Below are 20,024 nucleotides of genomic sequence, written 5' to 3' on the forward strand. Positions count from 1 at the left end.
AAGAGTCAGTTTTGAAAAATTTTAGTCAGATTAAGTTTCATCTAACAACCTCTTGTGAAATAAGGAAAATTATTAAATTTTTGAAAAATAAATGTTCTGTTGGAGTAGATGACATCTCTAACAAGTTATTAAAACAATGTGGAGCAATTACAGCTGATGTTTTGAGTCACATATGTATTGCATTACTGACTCAGGGTATTTTTCCAGACAGGTTAAAATATGCCATTGTCAGGCCTCTCTACAAAGAGGGGGAAACCACAGATGTGAATAATTACTGGCCAGTATCCTTGCTTACAGCATTTTCAAAAATCTTTGGGACAGTAATGTACACAAGAGTGGTTAGCCATCTCGACAGTTGTGGGGTACTTAGTAAATCACAGTTCGGATTTCAGAAATGCTGTCCCACTGAGGCAGCAATATACAATTTCACTGTCCACATAACAGAGTCTTTAAATAGTAAAATGTAACCAGTAGGGATATTCTGTGACTTATCAAAAGCATTTGATTGTGTGAACAATGACATTGTTAGAGATATTACAATTGTATGGTATAAATGGAACAGCATATGACAGGTTTAAGTCATATCTACAGAACAGGAAGCAAAAAGTGTTTTTATATGCTTAAAATGGTTCAAAGGAGTTAGCCACAGTGAAATTACATTAGGTGTTCCACAAGGTTCGATCATGGGTCACCTCCTGTTCTTGATATGTGTGAATGACCTCCCTTCTTATGTGAAACAAGATGCTGAACAGACACTGTTTGCTGATGATAGAAGCATAATTATTAATCCGGTAAAATAAAGTCCGATAGAAAATGATACAAATAAGGTCTTTGGAAAAATTATGAATTGGTATTCTGCGAATGGGCTTGCTCTGAACTTTGAAAAAACACAGTACATCCAATTTTCTGCTGCAAAAAATATAATTCCTTCAATAAACATAACACATCAAAAGAAGTCAGTAGCCAGGACAGAGCATACTAAGTTTTTGGGTGTACATATAGATGAGAATATTAATTGGAAAAGTCATATTTTGGATCTCCTAAAGCAACTAGGTTCAGCAACTTTTGCAATCAGAATAATTGCCAATTTTGAGGATGTAGAAATTAGTAAGCTAACATACTTTGCATACTTCCACTCTCTGATGTCATACGGAATAATATTCTGGGGCAACTCAACACTTAGGCAAAAGGTATTCACTGCTCAAAAGAAAGCAGTTAGAATAATGTGTGGGGTTCTTAGTCACACATCTTGTAGGCATTTGTTTAAAAGGTTAGGAATTCTTACAACTGCTTCACAGTGCATTTACTTAGTAATGAAATTTTTTGTCAACAACATGGACCAGGTTAAAATCAACAGCGACATTCATGATTACAATACTAGAAACAAGAAAGACCTACACTATCCTTTACTTAACCTACCTTTGGCACAGAAAGGGGTAAAATATGCTGCTATAAAACTGTTTGATAAATTACCAGATGAAATAAAGTGTCTGACAGACAGCAATAATAGTTTCAAAGACAAATTGAAATCATACCTCCTTGACAACTCCTTCTATACCATAGATGAATTCTTGAATATGAGTAAATAAATCTGGAGGTATAATGTATGCATTTTGTGCCATTTAAGGGAATGGGATAGATAATAGAAATATTTAGGTATAACACTATAATGTAAAAGACAAAAAACCAAACCCTTGTTTCCTGTACACATTTCTTTTGCATTTGACACGTTCCACATCATAATGGTTTTCCGTGCTATTGATCAATGGAACACTTAACTAACTGACTAACTAACTAACTAACTTTCATTCCTTCCATCTTTCCTTAGTAACAGCTGTGGCTCTTCCATTGTATGTTGGACTGTGAGTAGGAAACTGCAACTTTTTGTAACAGTAACAGATAGATTAAATCAATTAGCTGTGTCTCTCTTCTCATGAAAGAATCTCTCTGCACAGTGGTTGATACATACCTTAGTCAATAGTGCTTTCATCCGTTTCACACATTTTTACCTTTTACATTAAAAAACCACATTCTTAGAAATAATATTGAAAAAACAAATTGCAAATGGTATTTTCTGTTTCCATAATTTTGCTGTGTTCACTATTTACTGCATTTATTTAGGGCGGTTGGAGACTCACTTCTTGGTAAAGTATAGCCCCAAACATAACATTTAAAAACTATATCTTTTTCAGATTGGCCACCACATCAGGTCTTGTTAGGTCATACAGGACGTGTCAACTGTCTGCTGTATCCCTACAATGTGCACCCACGTTACGAGAAATCACACTTAGTATCTGGTGGAGTGGATTTTGCAGTCTGTCTGTGGGATCTGTATGCAGGGCATCTCTTGCACCGTTTTTGTGTTCATGCTGGTGAAATCACTCAACTGCTGGTTCCCCCTAATAGTTGCAGTGTGAGTAGTCATTGTATAATTGTTTGCTTAAATCTTAATATAAATAATTTTTAACAGTGCTGTGTGTTGTTATATAACATGTGATCAATAAATATGGCAAATAATTAATTTGAAGGGGAAGTGGTTTATGTACGCAAGAATACAGCTTATTTTCCTTCCAAATAATCATCTTCAATGGTTATACGTTATAAATTTCTGTCTACACATGCAGAGGCCTCACATACTGGGCACAAGCAGCCTATGAGATGATGTTCAGTAGAGCATTCATGTTGCATTTTTGTAAGGGGTGATAGGAAGTAATCGACAAGGGCAAGGTTTGGTTGCAAAGTGCAAGGAAAGGGGGAGGGGTAATAATGGAGCAAAATGACCTCCTCATGTGCCAGGAGATGATGCACAGTTATAGTGGTATTGGGCCTTTCAGTATTGTGCTCCTTTCCAGGAACCATTTGCTATGTGTTTTGAATGCACACATCAGACCCTCTTCAGAAGGCAATCCAAGATATTCATGTAGATGGCCACATTCAGTGTTGTGATTTCTTTATGGATGATGCCTCAAGTATCAAAGAAGGTAATAATTGTCTCGAGCTGCAACTTCTTGTAACTAACGTCTTAGGTTTCCATGGTCCTGGACTGCATGACTCAATGCATTGCCAATGTGATTCTGGGTTTTACTCCAGGTGCCACAAATTTCCTCCATAATGATCCATTCGCGAAAGGTGGCATTGCTATCTTTCATGACAACTATGTCTCAGAACACTCCCATTTTACTTTGTTTCTATTCAGAAATCATGTAGTGAGGCAGTTACTGTAAATGTAGTATATTTTTGCCCAGTGTCCTGATACAGTTGCATAAGCATTCTCATTTGACACTAAGTGCATGTCCTCTACCAACATTTGAACTGTCCATCAGCAGTTGTCAGTCAAGAGTTGTGAACTTTCTCAGCATAGTCACTGCTGCACAATGTCTCAGACGTACCTGATAGTTGCTTGCATCTCTTTCATGCTGTCCCAGTTCCCTAAACCTGCCACCCACAACATTTCATGACACTCCTTTTCCATTTTTCAAAATAATAAACACAGTTATACTTTCATGTTTTGATGTAATTAACTCTTAATAACCTTACTGCACCATACCTAACTCACAGTTCGTATGCACAAACTACTATGCTGGTCAACCACATGGCTACTGACAATAACTGGCTGATTTTGGCCTTGCCCTGTCCTTCCTGCTCCCCACACTCACTCACTCCACCAACTCTCCCTCCCCTCCCCTGCCAGTCTCCCTCCCCTCCCCTGCCAGTCTCCCTCCCCTCCCCTGCCAGTCTCCCTCCCCTCCCCTGCCAGTCTCCCTCCCCTCCCCTGCCAGTCTCCCTCCCCTCCCCTGCCAGTCTCCCACCCCTCCCCTGCCAGTCTCCCACCCCTCCCCTGCCAGTCTCCCACCCCTCCCCTGCCAGTCTCCCACCCCTCCCCTCCCCTGCCGGTCTCCCTCCCCTCTGCTCCCCTGCCGGTCTCCCACGCCTCTGCTCCCCTCCCTCCCCACTGTTCCCCTCCCCTGCCGGTCTCCCTCCCCACTGTTCCCCTCCCCTGCCGGTCTCCCTCCCCACTGTTCCCCTCCCCTGCCGGTCTCCCTCCCCACTGTTCCCCCCCTGCCAGTCTCCCTCCCCACTGTTCCCCCCCTGCCAGTCTCCCTCCCCACTGTTCCCCCCCTGCCAGTCTCCCTCCCCACTGTTCCCCCCCTGCCGGTCTCCCTCCCCACTGTTCCCCCCCTGCCGGTCTCCCTCCCCACTGTTCCCCCCCCCTGCCGGTCTCCCTCCCCACTGTTCCCCCCCCCCTGCCGGTCTCCCTCCCCACTGTTCCCCCCCCCCTGCCGGTCTCCCTCCCCACTGTTCCCCCCCCCTGCCGGTCTCCCTCCCCACTGTTCCCCCCCCCCTGCCGGTCTCCCTCCCCACTGTTCCCCTCCCCTGCCGGTCTCCCTCCCCACTGTTCCCCTCCCCTGCCGGTCTCCCTCCCCACTGTTCCCCTCCCCTGCCGGTCTCCCTCCCCACTGTTCCCCTCCCCTGCCGGTCTCCCTCCCCACTGTTCCCCTCCCCTGCCGGTCTCCCTCCCCACTGTTCCCCTCCCCTGCCAGTCTCCCTCCTCACTGTTCCCCTCCCCTGCCGGTCTCCCTCCCCACTGTTCCCCTCCCCTGCCGGTCTCCCTCCCCTCTGCTCCCCTCCCCTGTCGGCCTCCCTCCCCTCTGCTCCCCTCCCCTGTCGGCCTCCCTCCCGTACACTCTTCTCCCCTGCCCTGTCGGTCTCCCTGCCTTACACTCTGCTCCCCTGCCCTGCCGGTCTCCCTCCCCTCTCCTCTGCTCCCCTGCCCTGCCGGTCTCCCTCCCCTCTCCTCTGCTCCCCTGCCCTGCCGGTCTCCCTCCCCTCTCCTCTGCTCCCCTGCCATGCCGGTCTCCCTCCTCTCCCTTGCCGGTGACCCCTCCCCTCTGCATCCCTCCCCTGCCGGTCACCCTCCCCTCTGCATCCCTCCCCTGCCGGTCACCCTCCCCTCTGCATCCCTCCCCTGCCGGTCACCCTCCCCTCTGCATCCCTCCCCTGCCGGTCACCCTCCCCTCTGCATCCCTCCCCTGCCGGTCACCCTCCCCTCTGCATCCCTCCCCTGCCGGTCACCCTCCCCTCTGCATCCCTCCCCTGCCGGTCACCCTCCCCTCTGCATCCCTCCCCTGCCGGTCACCCTCCCCTCTGCATCCCTCCCCTGCCGGTCACCCTCCCCTCTGCATCCCTCCCCTGCCGGTCACCCTCCCCTCTGCATCCCTCCCCTGCCGGTCACCCTCCCCTCTGCATCCCTCCCCTGCCGGTCACCCTCCCCTCTGCATCCCTCCCCTGCCGGTCACCCTCCCCTCTGCATCCCTCCCCTGCCGGTCACCCTCCCCTCTGCATCCCTCCCCTGCCGGTCACCCTCCCCTCTGCATCCCTCCCCTGCCGGTCACCCTCCCCTCTGCATCCCTCCCCTGCCGGTCACCCTCCCCTCCCCTGCAGGTCTCCCTCTCCTCCTCTCTTCTCCCCTCCCCTGCTGGTCACCCTCCCCTCCTCTCTGCTCCCCTCCCCTCCTCTCTGCTCCCCTCCCCTCCTCTCTGCTCCCCTCCCCTCCTCTCTGCTCCCCTCCCCTCCTCTCTGCTCCCCTCCCCTGACGATCACCCTCCCCTCCTCTCTCTGCTCCCCTCCCCTGACGATCACCCTCCCCTCCTCTCTCTGCTCCACTCCCCTGCCTTACCCCCTCCCCTGCCTTACCCCCTCCCCTGCCTTACCCCCTCCCCTGCCTTACCCCCTCCCCTGCCTTACCCCCTCCCCTGCCTTACCCCCTCCCCTGCCTTACCCCCTCCCCTGCCTTACCCCCTCCCCTGCCTTACCCCCTCCCCTGCCTTACCCCCTCCCCTGCCTTACCCCCTCCCCTGCCTTTCCCCCTCCCCTGCCTTTCCCCCTCCCCTGCCATTCCCCCTCCCCAGCCTTTCCCCCTGCCCTGCCTTTCCCCCTGCCCTGCCCTTCCCCCTCCCATGTCCTACCCCCTCCCCCACCCTACCCCCTCCCCCGCCTTCCTTTGACAGTTTGAGATGATAATTCTGTTACTGACACCATACTATTGTTGGACTGCTACAAGTATGATCTGAGGTTACACTTCACCAGTAAAAAGTGTATTTCTTCAAAAAATGTAGATTTTTGTTTAATGACTTACAATCCAACAATGATACTTCCATCTTCTGTGTGAAATGGTTTCTGTAGAGCACACTCATGAGGCTTTGTGATATTCCTGATGTGATACAGGGAGCTCTAGCATTTATTCTTTGGCACAACACTTAGCATTAAATTTTTATTGTCATCTTTGTGGTATTAGCAGCTGTTCATCCCGTGTTGAATGATCAGAGACTGTAGACTTCATAGTTGCCAGCGATGTGTGTTTCAGATAGTCTTATACTATTTCTTGTACTCTTGTCATTAGGCATGTTTTAGTGCATGTCTTCAAAGCATTGGCTGCAGTAAATGAAGTTGGTGTGTCATGTGTCATGTCAGTGAGTGCATAAATTATCTACATATAGGGGTCTTTGATGTCACATAAATAGTTAACCTTTCTCGTTATTAATAAACAAGAAGTTTAGGAAGGCGAAAACAGCAGTGACTCGTGCAAAGGAGCATGTTATCTGCAGAATAGGTGATCTCATTTATGACTTGCTCTCTGTTTTCCATTATATGCTGCTACTCCACAAGTTTCTTGAAGTTTAAATTTCTGTATCCCTTCTATTACTCTGGCTGGAAGCATCCTTGTTACATCAGTGTGCTGTTTTTGCTAATTTCTTACTATTTCACTAACAAAACATTTCAAACAGTATTTTAACATTTTGTTTGTTCTTGATTTGTGTAAAATATAGATGGTGTGTCAAAAAGAATCATCTGATTTTGCGTGTTTATATTTCTGAAACTAATAAACATAAACAATGAATTTTGTTTTTTGATAAATGGGAAACTCAAAAATTATTTTCATAACTTTTCGTACATGTTCAATATGCCTCCCTTGAGGATGCACAGCATATGGCGATGCGGTATTCAAATTGTTTCCACACTGCAGCGAGTTTCTTGTGAGTTTCAGCTTCCACAGCTGCTGTTATGCGATGTTTCATTCATTCATTGTTGTCGGTAACATAGGCACATAAACAGAGTCTTTTACTAACCCCCGCAAAAAATAATCACATACAATCAGGTCCAGTGACCTTGGAGGGCAGTAATGTAAGGCTGAACCACTTGGTCCAGGGTGACCAATCCATCCATCAATAATCCTTAGATTTAAAAATTCCTGCACTTACAGATGCCAGTGTGGTGGTGCCCCATCCTGTTGGTAAATGAAGTTGTTCGAATCAGTCTCCAACTGTTGGCAAAGAAAGTTCTCAAGCATATCGAGGTATGTGCTTCCTGTAACAGTGTTCTCGCCAAAGAAAAATGGACCACTCACCTTTTCCCACATAACTGCACAGGACACATTAAGTTTTGGGGAGTCCCTCTCATATTGTACAACTTCATGTAGTAGTTCCGTACCCCATATTCTCATATTATGACTGTTCACATTTCCATTTCAATGGAATGTTGCCTTGTTACTGAACATGTGTTTGATGTCTGTGTCAGGCAATTTGCCTGTACACAAATGACTTGTTTCTTGGAATTGTTCATGCCGTCGTCTAATGCTCTGTGCTGTAGAAGGATCCACTCCGTACCTAGTACAAAAGTCATGCTGAACAGTAATTACTGACCCGCACTGCGTAAAATGTAGAACACAAAATGCTTTCTGTTGTCCTGTCACCATTTTTACTAGAACTGAAGTGGGTGCACACTGCTAGTACCTAGCAGGAACTACATAAAACTCAAGAGTTTGCTCTTTCTAACAGTATGTTGTTCACGCACATATCTCAAATAACATAATAGTACGAAATTTAAGTGATTCCTAGCCTGTTTTACTCCATTTCCACTATTAATTGAGAGTACTTCTTTTCATGAATCTGTTCCACACACAATTGTAGTTGCTCATGTGTGTCTGGAAACCATTGTGCTTACAGGACATGAAGATGCTTCAACACTAGCACAATTACTATTCATTACTAAAATTACATTAAATGCTTTTTAAGTCTCTGTGTGTAATACCAGCACTTTTTTTCTTAGAAACTGATATCCACTACTGTCAGAAAAAGTGAAGTAAATGAAACGTGTTGTAACAGTGAGAAAATTAAACTGCCATTTACCCCTCAATCTCGGTCAGTCCTGTACTTGTACACTCCATCCACCATTACCGTTTTTGTGTAATGTAGTAATATTGTACTACAGCTTCACTGTATCTTTGTGGACTGGTTACCATTGAATCATCATTTTGAATTGTTTTAACATGTAGGAAGAACTTAGTTAATGTAATTTTCGTTTGTCACAGGGTATTTATGATAACCATTACCAGATCATTGCACATATACAGTTATCTATCAGTTTGGCACCACCACGTTCTTGATAGTGTAAAGCAAGGATGTACTTAACTTTTTGGAAGTACAAAACAAGCACCACACAGGATAAATGCTGATTACAGCACCTTAGAGAATATTTTAGCCAGTACATGCTCTCCTACACTTCACAAATGAGTGAACACTATCTGTATGGTTTATCCATTGTTGAACACATTGCTGATGGAAAATTTTTTTACTCCCAGTTATCCACAATAATTTTGTCAAATTTCAGTTGATTTTATGTGCATTCTGAAAACAATACTCTTGTTACAGATATTCTATTTAATTTTGGCCACCATGTTCATGCTCAATTAGTTTCATTTTCAGATTTTATTGATAGCTGGAAGCCACTATAAGAGTTACTGACAAAACTGACACTCTGTCTGTCTCAATTTTTGGAAGCCATATCCTTTCCTGTTTAGTTGACATGCATAAAGACTTCTGACTGCGCTAAATCTCCCAAAGTAATGTTTCATGATCGAGCAGTGTGCTCATTGCAATGAAACTTCCTCACTGTGTGCTGTACTTGTACTTTGAGCCCAATTCTTTCAATCCCACAGGTAGTTTTCTTAGTAACTGGTTTTAAGTCTTAATCCATCTTGAGCAAAAACAAAAAAAGTAAAGTAAATCTTGTATATTGATGGTTTAATTTTGAGTGTACATTATTTCTTTAAGGAGTCAGCTATGAGAATAAGTTATTATTTCATTTTAGTAATTTACAATATTCTTGTATGTAGGCACGTATCCAGGGGTGTGTATGCAGTGTTGCAAGCGACCACTCGGTCACTCTTCTCAGCTTATCGCTCCGTCGCTGTGTGGTGCTGGCTTCAAGGCACCTCTTCCCTGTTGTTACAATCAAATGGCGCCCATTGGATGACTTCATGATTGTTGGCTGCAGTGATGGTGCTGTCTATGTTTGGCAAATGGAAACAGGTAAAATTAAAGTGTACCAGTCTTCTGGACACACACACACACACACACACACACACACACACACACACACACACACACACACACACACACACACACACACACATTGTCCACTAAGTAATATATACAAGGGCTGTGTCAGAAGCTTTTAGCAGCTCTTAAACTAGGACTCTGATAAGAATGGGATTTTCTCAGGGGTTGAAAGAGCAGTTGACTATCGTCATTCAGCGGTTTCTGTTCCATGCACAGCCCTTTCTTCATCAATATGACTGTAGATCTGAAGACAATCATGTGATGACCGCAACTGATCACCTTTTACTAAACATGCCTTGTGATCTCGACTGTTATAATTAGTTTGAAAGAGCATTGTTTTTTTTACCTTGGAGTGTGCATGCAGCATTTCCCGCACCACTGAATTTCAAGCCGTGCTGCGAACAGTGAGTGTGGACACAAGCAGTGCTGAGTGAGACATACAGACACAGTGCGAGATGGCTATGTCACACTGCAGTTTTCATGCAGTGCCTACAAAAAAGTTAAATGCAGAAGAATGCCACTCTTCTTTGGTATGTGTTTTTGATGAGTTCTCCCCTTTTACATCTATTGTGTGAAACTGGTTTTGTGTATTTTCAAGTAGCTGGGAGTCTCTTGAAGATGAACCCCATTCCAATCGCCCAGCAATGGTAGTGGCCCAAGAAAACATTGATGCTGTGAGAAAAATGATTAAAGATGATACTCATATCACATTTTGTGACATTGAAGGGGCCTAAATATTGGATTGACTAACCAAGAAATGGACCTTTTAGGTGCCACATTCCCTGACAGAAGCCTAGAAAATACACAAGAATGGATTGGTGGTGTTTTATTCTTGAAAAATTCAACAAATGGCAGTCCCAAGACACCCTCAATATTGTCACAGGTGACGCAACGTGGGAACCATTATGACCCTAAAACAAAGAGACAGTCTTCAGTACAATGTTTTCTAGGTGAGGAACCACCCATGAAAGTTCAGAAAAGTTGAAGCTCGGGAAAGAAGATGGTAGCCACTTTCTTCACCAAGATGGGGTCATCTCACCTGTGTGACCTCTGATGTGTCACACTAAGTCAATGCAGAGTGGTATGTGACTGAACGACTGCCGAAAACCATTGCCACATGGAGGCCACAGCACCCAAATTCAAAGAGTGAGCAGCTTCTGCATCACAACAGTGCCTCAGCACATATGACTGTAAGAGCAATGGATTTCTTGGAGAGGATAAAAGAGCAAGTGTTACCACATCCACCATATTCACCTCACCTGACTACGTGTGACTTGTTCCTGTTCCCAAAGATGAATGAAAAAGTTGTGGGTAGCGTTTTTCATCTGATGAAAAGGCTATCACAGCATACAGTGGTGCTCTAAGTTACTTCCCTAAAGAAACTTGGACTGAGACATTTTTGAAGTGGTTTCAAAGAATGAAAAATTTATAATAGTGCTCATGGACAGAATTTTGAAAAATAGTATCAGTTTTATTGTGAATAATAAAAAATTCTGAATTCTTGCTAAAAAAAGTTTGACATAACCCTCCTATTTACGAAGGAAGCTTTCACTCTTATGAAAAGAAAGGATTGGTCACGAGTCAGATTTGTTTACACTTATTTTCTGTAGTGTTCCCTCAACAGTTCCCTGTGTTATCTTGTGAATCATGATACATGTAGGTTTACCATGTTAACCTAACTTAATTGTTTTAAATTAATGTGCTTATATTATCTGTACCTATTGCTTTGAGTATCTGAATGTGATAGACATGATTATTACCATTGTGTGTGGAGGAGGGATGGGGGGGGGGGAGGGATGGATAAAATAATTTGAAAAACATGCCAACCTCCCTGACGAAACATCCCCAAAAGCTAAAGACCTGGAAGTGACCCATACAAGTGCTTGGTGAATATCAAATCAGTCATTTAGGCATCACGTACACAAAATATCCGTGGTGGGATTCAGCATGTGAAGAAGCTGTAGGAGGAGGACAGAAAGCCTTCCTGAAAAAACAGTAAAAAATCACCTGAGAATGAACAACAGTTTTTCAGGTTGAGGAAGCAGGTGATAAAATTAATAAGACTGCCAAAATGAGGCTCATGAAAGAACCACTGGACTTCATTAAAAAGAACTTCATAGAACACAATACAAGTGGCTTTTACAGGTAGTTTTTAAGAAGACTTGGAGGATACAAACCACAGAACCTGTGCTTCGGAATGCCGGGCTGTTAACTTGCTCCGACAAATCATGACGACTGTTGGGACTAATGTGATACTTCTCTAAGCTATTCAGTTGTCAAGATCCACCTTCAAGATTTACCAGGGAGACCTGCAACAGTACATCTGTGGAAGATGGAATCATTGTGGAATTATTAAAGCAGATAGGGGAGAACAAATCAGCACAACTATTTGGTAAACTGAAAAACTGCCAGAATATTGGGCATTTACACTAGTCAACCCATCTCCACAACAAAGATGACAGAACAGATGTAAATAACAACTAACGGAGCTCTCTTGTCATCATGTTTACTTGAAAGAGCACAAGCACAGCTTGAACATGAGATCAGCAAATACCAATAGGGTTTTGGACCAGGATGCTTATGTGCAGAACAACTTTTCAAGATACACACAGTATGGAAGTATAAAACAATCCGAAACAGCTCAATTATCTGCACTTTTGTTAACTTCAGCAATGCATATGCCTCGGTTGACCATGACCAGCAGTCTCTTTTTGAGAGCCTAGAGGGACATGCACTAGACCCAAAAACAGTAAACGTCAGCAAGCAAACGTTCACGGACACAAAATACAAAGTAAAATTTAGGAAAGAAGTATCAGGGCCATTTACAGTTGAAACCGATGTTCACCAGGGAGAGGGGCTATCACTGCTCCCCTTCGATCTGATCCCAGACCAAGTCATTAGGGAATGGGGAAAAGAATTAAAAATCCGAAAGCTCTGGAAGCCTACTCAACTTGTCTGGGATACTAATGACATTGAGGTTGCTTGCTTATCTTTTGCAAACAATTTAGCAATACTAGCAGACAGTGAAATCACACGCTGTCACACAGATGGATTGAAGTCATCAGAGAGTGCACCAGAAAGCATGGCCTACAGATCTCTTTGGGGGGGGGGGGGGGGGGGGGGAGTTTGTTTGCACTAAATTTAAATTCCAACAGGATTAGAAAAAGGAGGACAGAGAGTCCGGCTACAGAAAGTCATAGAACTTATGGGAGAATGCACTACAGTTCATGTGCACACATACAAAAGATAAGCACAACAGAATGATAAAACCTGAAGATCTGTATGCAAGCAAAACTTCAGTTTTCAATCAAAAAGGTGATCTGTAAAATATCTAGAAGGAAGAATGAAGGATCAGGAGTAAAATTTGTTACACACAAAAAAAAAAAAAAAAAAAAAAAAAAAAGTTTCAACAATGAGGCTTACACACAAAATCACACACAGTGTCCCATTTTAATCTATATCAGCTGATATCCCTGGAGCAGCACAATTTTGCAAAAAAAGTCTCTAGTAAAAGTTGTAAGGTTTGAAGGTGGTCATGGAGTGCTTATCTTGAAATGACCTTGAACCCTGTGTTCCAGGTAAAACCAATCTCAAGTTCATGTTTGTAAATGGTAACCTCTACTTTTTATGCCATATTCATATTCTACATGAAACAATACGCATTGTTTGTAGGTAACATTTTTTTTTTTAAAACCAATGTTTTGTCACCAGGGGGCACGTAATTGTAAACTTCACAGGTTACCATTATCTCGAGAACAAAGTGAGATCCGGAAAAATTTTCAATGAAAATTTTGTATGGTTTCTGACCTCTGTCCACTGGTGAAATTTTTGTAAATGTGAAATGGCCTTGAAATTCTTCAGTAGTGATTAACCTGGAAACAAATACCGTCGACATTAGCGAAACGCAATGTGCACCACATGAAGGTTGCACAGCGGACTTCGCACATCATTAGCACTGAAAAGGGCTGATGAACATGGTTCTCACTGGAAATTTAGGATCTCCGGTGTTCGATCAACTGCCCATTTTGTCTAATGCGCATTTGCACTCCCTCTCGTTAACTGGTCTCGACATCATTCAGTGTCTGATGGTTGATTGCCTGGAAAGCTGCCACAATCCTTCCTCTCATATCTTCTGGCATCGGCGGTGGAGTTGAGTACACCTTCTACTTCACAGCTCCCCATAAGAAGAAATCCAATGGTGTTAAGTCTGGTGATCTTGGCAGAAATTCACGAATTGCACTAACGGTACCAATCCATCTATTTGGACAGGTACCTTCGGCCTGATGTGCAGTGGTGCCATCGTGTTGAAACAACATACGTGCTCATATGTCTGGTGGATATTTTCTAGTAAAGGAAGCACCAGATTCTGGAGAATATGAAGATAGTGCAAGCTGTTCAACGTTTCACCACAAAAGACAGGATCTATAACGTAATCTCAAACTATGCCCACCCAGACATTGATTGAGCACTGTCTCTGTGTTCTGTGATCTGTGATCTAGTTTCCAGAGAGGATTTGCATTATGGAGATCGACTCCTCCCATGTTGTCGAAGTTTGCCTCGTCTGTAAAGAGAGTGCGTGCGAAGAAAAAGGGATCACGACGTATTTGCGTATTGGCCCATCGACAAAATGCCAGGTGTGTCTCAGGATCCCCAGGCTCAATTGTTTGGGTGATACGTAAGCGATATGGGTGTAATTTAAAGTTTCATAAAACACGAAATACCGTTGATCGAGGCATACCATGCATTCACTGAATCTGACTACTCGAAAGGTGTGGATCTTGAGCGACAAGAGCATGAACTCCGAGCATGATCACCTCTCTTGGGCCCATCTTTCGTCTCTGACTTTTCAAGGTCCATCTTTCAGCTTACCTTACCATATACCTAATTCTAACCTTCGTGGGATGACTGGCATTGGGATACCTTTCGGCATACAATCTTTGCATGGCTGCATAATTATCGCAACACTTGCCAACAATTTTTATCATTCTCAATGTTTCTAATGGCATGTTATCAGTCATTTCGGACAGATTAGAGTCAAAAAATAAATTGTACTGGTCACTTTTACTATTACTGATTTTCTTAGTTTTTCCTTCAATGAAACATCCGGCAAGCATGTTGCAGGACAACTGACATATTACAGTGTACATGACCCATTTGTTTACACATGCTCACTGCTGTTTATGCCACAATGTGAAGCCAAAATGTACAGTATTTAAGTGCACTCTTTCAGAAAATTACTTACGTGTCTAACGGATGTGTATCTTTCAGGCGGGCATCTTTACATATCTCGATATTGACGTAAATAATAAAATAACCCATGGTAACCCATCCTTTTCGAATATGGAGAGAAGACTGAAACGAAAGATGGGTCCGCGAAAGTCGATTGCGAGACAAGGTGACTCAGATAAATGTTCTCTTATGAGCTCCAAACATTCGTGTCTAGAATAATTTTGCTTGTACAGATTTGGAAAATTTACACTTCGTAGGAACTCATTAGAGTCTCACTAGACGAGATTGTTCAGAGTCCCATGAGGTGAAATTCATGAGTTTGACGAGGTAGAATTTTTCTAAGTCCCTTAACACACATTTTTCCTAGCTCCATAAAAGAAAAATTTATGAGAGTCATGCCACTCAAGACTTATTCTAAGTGAGCACAGCTGAGAAATTTTCAGTCTCCAAAAGTAAAATTTCTCTGAACCTCCAGTTGTTGTTGTTGTTGTTGTGGTGGTCTTAAGTCCTGAGACTGGTTTGATGCAGCTCTCCATGCTACTCTATCCTGTGCAAGCTTCTTCATCTCTGAGTAACTACTGCAACCTACATCCTTCTGAATCTGCTTAGTATATTCATCTTTTGGTCTCCCTCTACGATTTTTACCCTCCACGCTGCCCTCCAATACTAAACTGGTGATCCCTTGATGCCTCAGAACATGTCCTACCAACCCATCTCTTCTTCTAGTCAAGTTGTGCCACAAACTCCCCTCTTCTCTCCAATTCTATTCACTACCTCCTCATTAGTTATGTGATCTACCCATTTAATCTTCAGCATTCTTCTATAGCAACACATTTCGAAAGCTCCTATTCTCTTCTTGTACAAACTATTTATCGCCCATGTTTCACTTTCATACATGGCTACACTCCGTACAAATACTTTCAGAAATGACTTCCTGACGCTTAAATCTATACTCAATGTTAACAAAATTCTCTTCTTCAGAAACGCTTTCCTTGCCATTGCCAGTCTACATTTTATATCCTCTCTACTTCGACCATCATCAATTATTTTGCTCCCCAAATAGCAAAACTCCTTTACTACTTTAAGTGTCTCATTTCCTAATCTAATTCCCTCAGCATCACCCGACTTAATTCGAATACATTCCATTATCCTTGTTTTGCTTTTGTTGATGTTCATCTTATACCCTCATTTCAAGACACTGTCCATTCTGTTCAACTGCTCCTCCAAGTCCTTTGCTGTCTCTGACAGAATTACAATGTCATCAGCGAACCTCAAAGTTTTTATTTCTCCTCCATGGATTTTAATACCTACTCCGAATTTTTCTTTTGTTTCTTTTACTGCTTGCTCAATATACAGATTGAATAATATCGGGGAGAGGCTACAACCCTGTCTCACTCCCTTCCCAACCACTGCTTCGCTTTCGTGCCCCTCGACTCTCATAACCGCCATCTGGTTTCTGTAAAAATTGTAAATAACCTTTCGCTCCCTATATTTTACCCCGGCCAACTTTAGAATTGGAAAGAGAGTATTCCAGTCAACATTGTCAAAACTTTCTCTACGTCTACAAATGCTAGAAATGTAGGTTTGCCTTTCCTTAATCTTTCTTCTAAGATAACTCGTAGGGTCAGTATTGCCTCACGTGTTCCAGTATTTCTACAGAATCCAAACTGATCTTCCCTGACGTTGGCTTCTACCAGTTTTTCCGTTCGTCTGTAAAGAATTCATGTTAGTATTTTGGAGCTGTGACTTATTAAACTGATAGTTTGGTAATTTTCACATATGTCAACACCTGCTTTCTTTGGGATTGGAATTATTATATTCTTCTTGAAATCTGAGGGTATTTTGTGTGTCTCATACATTTTGCTCACCAGGTGGTAGAATTTTGTCAAGGCTGTCAGTTGTACTAATGGAATGTTGTCTACTCCCGGAGCCTTGTTTTGATTCAGATTTTCAGTGCTCTGTCAAACTCTTCACGCAGCATCATATCTCCCATTCCATTTTCATCTACATCCTCTTCCATTTCCATTATATTGTCCTCAAGTACATCACCCTTGTACAGACCCTCTATATACTCCTTCCACCTTTCTGCTTTCCATTCTTTGCTTAGAACTGGGTTTCCATCTGAGCTCTTGATATTCATACAAGTCATTCTCTTTTCTCCAAAGGTCTGTTTAATTTTCCTGTAGGTAATATCTATCTTACCCCTGGTGATATATCCCTCTACATCCTTACATTTGTCCTCTAGCCATCCCTGCTTAGCCATTTTGCACTTCCTGTCGCTCTCATTTTTGAGACGTTTGTATTCCTTTTTGCCTGCTTCATTTACTGCATTTTTGTATTTTCTCCTTTCATCAATTAAATTCAATATCTCTTCTGTTACCCAAGGATTTCTACTAGCCCTCGCCTTTTTACCTACTTGATCCTCTGCTGCCTTCACTATTTCATCCCTCAAAGCTACCCATTCTTCTCCTACTGTATTTCTTTCCCCCATTCCTGTCAATTGTTCCCTTATGCTCTCCCTGAAACTCTGTACAACCTCTGGTTTAGTCAGTTTATCCAGGTCCCATCTCCTTAAATTCCCACCTTTTTGCAGTTTCTTCAGTTTTAATCTACAGTTCATACCCAATAGTTTGTGGTCAGAGTCCACATCTGCCCCTGGAAATATCTTAGAATTTAAAACCTGGTTCCTAAATCTCTGTCTTACCATTATATAATCTATCTGAAACCTGTCAGTATCTCGAGGCTTCTTCCATGTATACAACCTTCTTTTATGATTCTTGAACCAAGTGTTAGCTATGATTAAGTTATTCTCCGTGCAAAATTCTACGAGACAGCTTCCTCTTTCATTTCTTACCCCCAATCCATATTCACCTACTATGTTTCCATCTCTCCCTTTTCCTGCTATTGAATTCCAGTCACCCATGACTATTAAATTTTCATCTCCTTTCACTACCTGAATAATTTCTTTTATCTCATCATACATTTCATCAATTTCTTCATCATCTGCAGAGCTATTTGGCATATAAACTTGTACTACTGTAGTAGGTGTGGGCTTCGTATCTATCTTGGCCACAATAATGCGTTCACTATGCTTTTTGTTGCAGCTTACCCACACTCCTATTTTTTTATTCATTATTAAATGTACTCCTGCATTAACCCTATTTGATTTTGTATTTATAACCCTGTGTTCACCTGACCAGAAGTCTTGTTCCTCCTGCACCAAACTTCAGTAATTCCCACTATATCTAACTTTAACCTATCCATTTCCCTTTTTAAATTTTCTAACCTACCTGTCCGATTAAGGCATCTGACATTCCACGCTCCGATCCGTAGAACGCCAGTTTTCTTTCTCCTGATAACTACGTTCTCCTGAGTAGTCCCCGCCCGGAGGTCTGAATGGGGGACTATTTTACCTCTGGAAATTTTTACCCAAGAGGACACCATCATCATTTTATCATACAGTAAAGCTGCATGCCCTCGGGAAAAATTACAGCTATAGTTTCCCCTTGCTTTGAGACGTTCGCTGTACCAGCGCAGCAAGGCCGTTTTGGTTAGTTTACAAGGCCAGATCAGTCAATCATCCAGACTGTTGCCCCTACAACTAATGAAAAGGCTGCTGCCCCTCTTCAGGAACCATACGTTTGTCTGGCCTCTCAACAGATACACCTCTGTTGTGGTTGCACCTACAGTATGGCCATCTGTATCGCTGAGGGACGCAAGCCTCCCCACCAATGGCAAGGTCCATGGTTCATGGGGGGCCTGATTTCAAATTCCCCAACAGTGATACTTATTAGTTAGCCTCATAGGTCCACGTTTCTCTTCTCTGATTGTGCCAGCACAAGCAGAGTGCTGGTCTCTGATTCTGCACCCTCCAAGCAGTGCACGTTGGGTTCCTCTGATGCAGACTGTATTTGCTTTCAGGTTAATTCCTACTGAAAAATTTCAAGGCATTTTCATGCCCACACAAATTTTACCAGTGAACAGAGTTCAGAAACTATACAAGATTTTCATAGACATTTTGTCCCAATCTTGCTTCATTCTTGAGATACTGGTAACTGGGAAAGTTACAACGAAGTGCCCTCTGGTGACAAACCATTGGGTTTTCAAAAAAAGTGTTCCTTACAAGCATTGCATTTTTTTCCCACATAGAATACGAGTAAAAAAAAAAAAAAAAAAAAAAAAGTTTACCATTTGCAAAAATGAACTTGATCTTGGTTTTACCTCGAAAACAATGTTAAAGGTCATTTCGAGGTAACCATTCCCTGACCCCCTTCAGACATTACAACTTTTACTAGAGACCTTTTTTGCAGAATTCAGAGATTGTGTGTGTGCGTTCGTGCGTGCGTTGCATGCGTGTGTTTCTCTCTCTCTCTCTCTCTCTCTCTCTCTCTCTCTCTCTCTCTCTATATATATATATATATATATATATATATAGAGGGAAACATTCCACGTGGGAAAAATATATTTAAAAACAAAGATGATGTGACTTACCATACGAAAGCGCTGGCAGGTCGATAGAAACACACACAGACACATACACACACACAAAATTCAAGCTTTCGCAACAAACTGTTGCCTCATCAGGAAAGAGGGAAGGAGAGGGAAAGATGAAAGGAAGTGGGTTTTAAGGGAGGGGGTAAGGAGTCATTCCAATCCCGGGAGCGGAAAGAAAGACTTACCTTAGGGGGAAAAAAGGACAGGTGTACACTCGCGCGTACACACACACACACACACACACACACACACATCCATCCACACATATACAGACACAGACACAAGCAGACGTCTTTAAATATGTCTGCTTGTGTCTGTATATGTGTGGATGGATATGTGTGTGTGTGCAAGTGTACACCCGTCCTTTTTTCCCCCTAAGGTAAGTCTTTCCGCTCCCGGGATTGGAATGACTCGTTACCCTCTCCCTTAAAACCCACTTCCTTTCGTCTTTCCCTCTCCTTCCCTCTTTCCTGATGAGGCAACAGTTTGTTGCGAAAGCTTGAATTTTGTGTGTATGTATGTGTCTGTCTGTGTTTCTGTCGACCTGCCAGCGCTTTCATATGGTAAGTCACATCATCTTTGTATGTATATATATATATATATATATATATATATATATATATATATAGACACACACACACACAAAGATGATGTGACTTACCATACGAAAGCGCTGGCAGGTCGACAGAAACACAAACAGACACACACATACATACACACAAAATATATATATATACACACACACACACACACACACACACACACACACACACACGTCAACTCCTATCCATCAAGTCCTCAATCTTTCCTCTCCCACATCTACATCGGCTGTTCAGAGCATCCTCCTACAGGCCAGCCGCAAATTAGAACAGCATGCCACCCTCCACCTAAAAAAACTATCCA

General features: G+C 42.9%; 1 protein-coding gene across 4 annotated transcripts in view; it reads left to right on the forward strand.

Moving 5' to 3' along the window:
- LOC124721190 (WD repeat-containing protein 7) overlaps nucleotides 1–20,024 on the forward strand; it is a 375,749-nt gene that overhangs the window by 143,013 nt on the left and 212,712 nt on the right. For all 4 annotated transcript variants that reach the window (XM_047246033.1, XM_047246035.1, XM_047246034.1 and 1 more), the window contains 2 exons: nucleotides 2,193–2,413; nucleotides 9,173–9,368. In XM_047246033.1, the coding sequence (XP_047101989.1) occupies nucleotides 2,193–2,413; nucleotides 9,173–9,368 (417 nt within the window). The remainder of the gene's footprint in view (nucleotides 1–2,192; nucleotides 2,414–9,172; nucleotides 9,369–20,024) is intronic.

Source organism: Schistocerca piceifrons, chromosome X, assembly GCF_021461385.2.
Source record: "Schistocerca piceifrons isolate TAMUIC-IGC-003096 chromosome X, iqSchPice1.1, whole genome shotgun sequence".
NCBI classification, from domain to species: Eukaryota; Metazoa; Arthropoda; class Insecta; order Orthoptera; family Acrididae; genus Schistocerca; species Schistocerca piceifrons.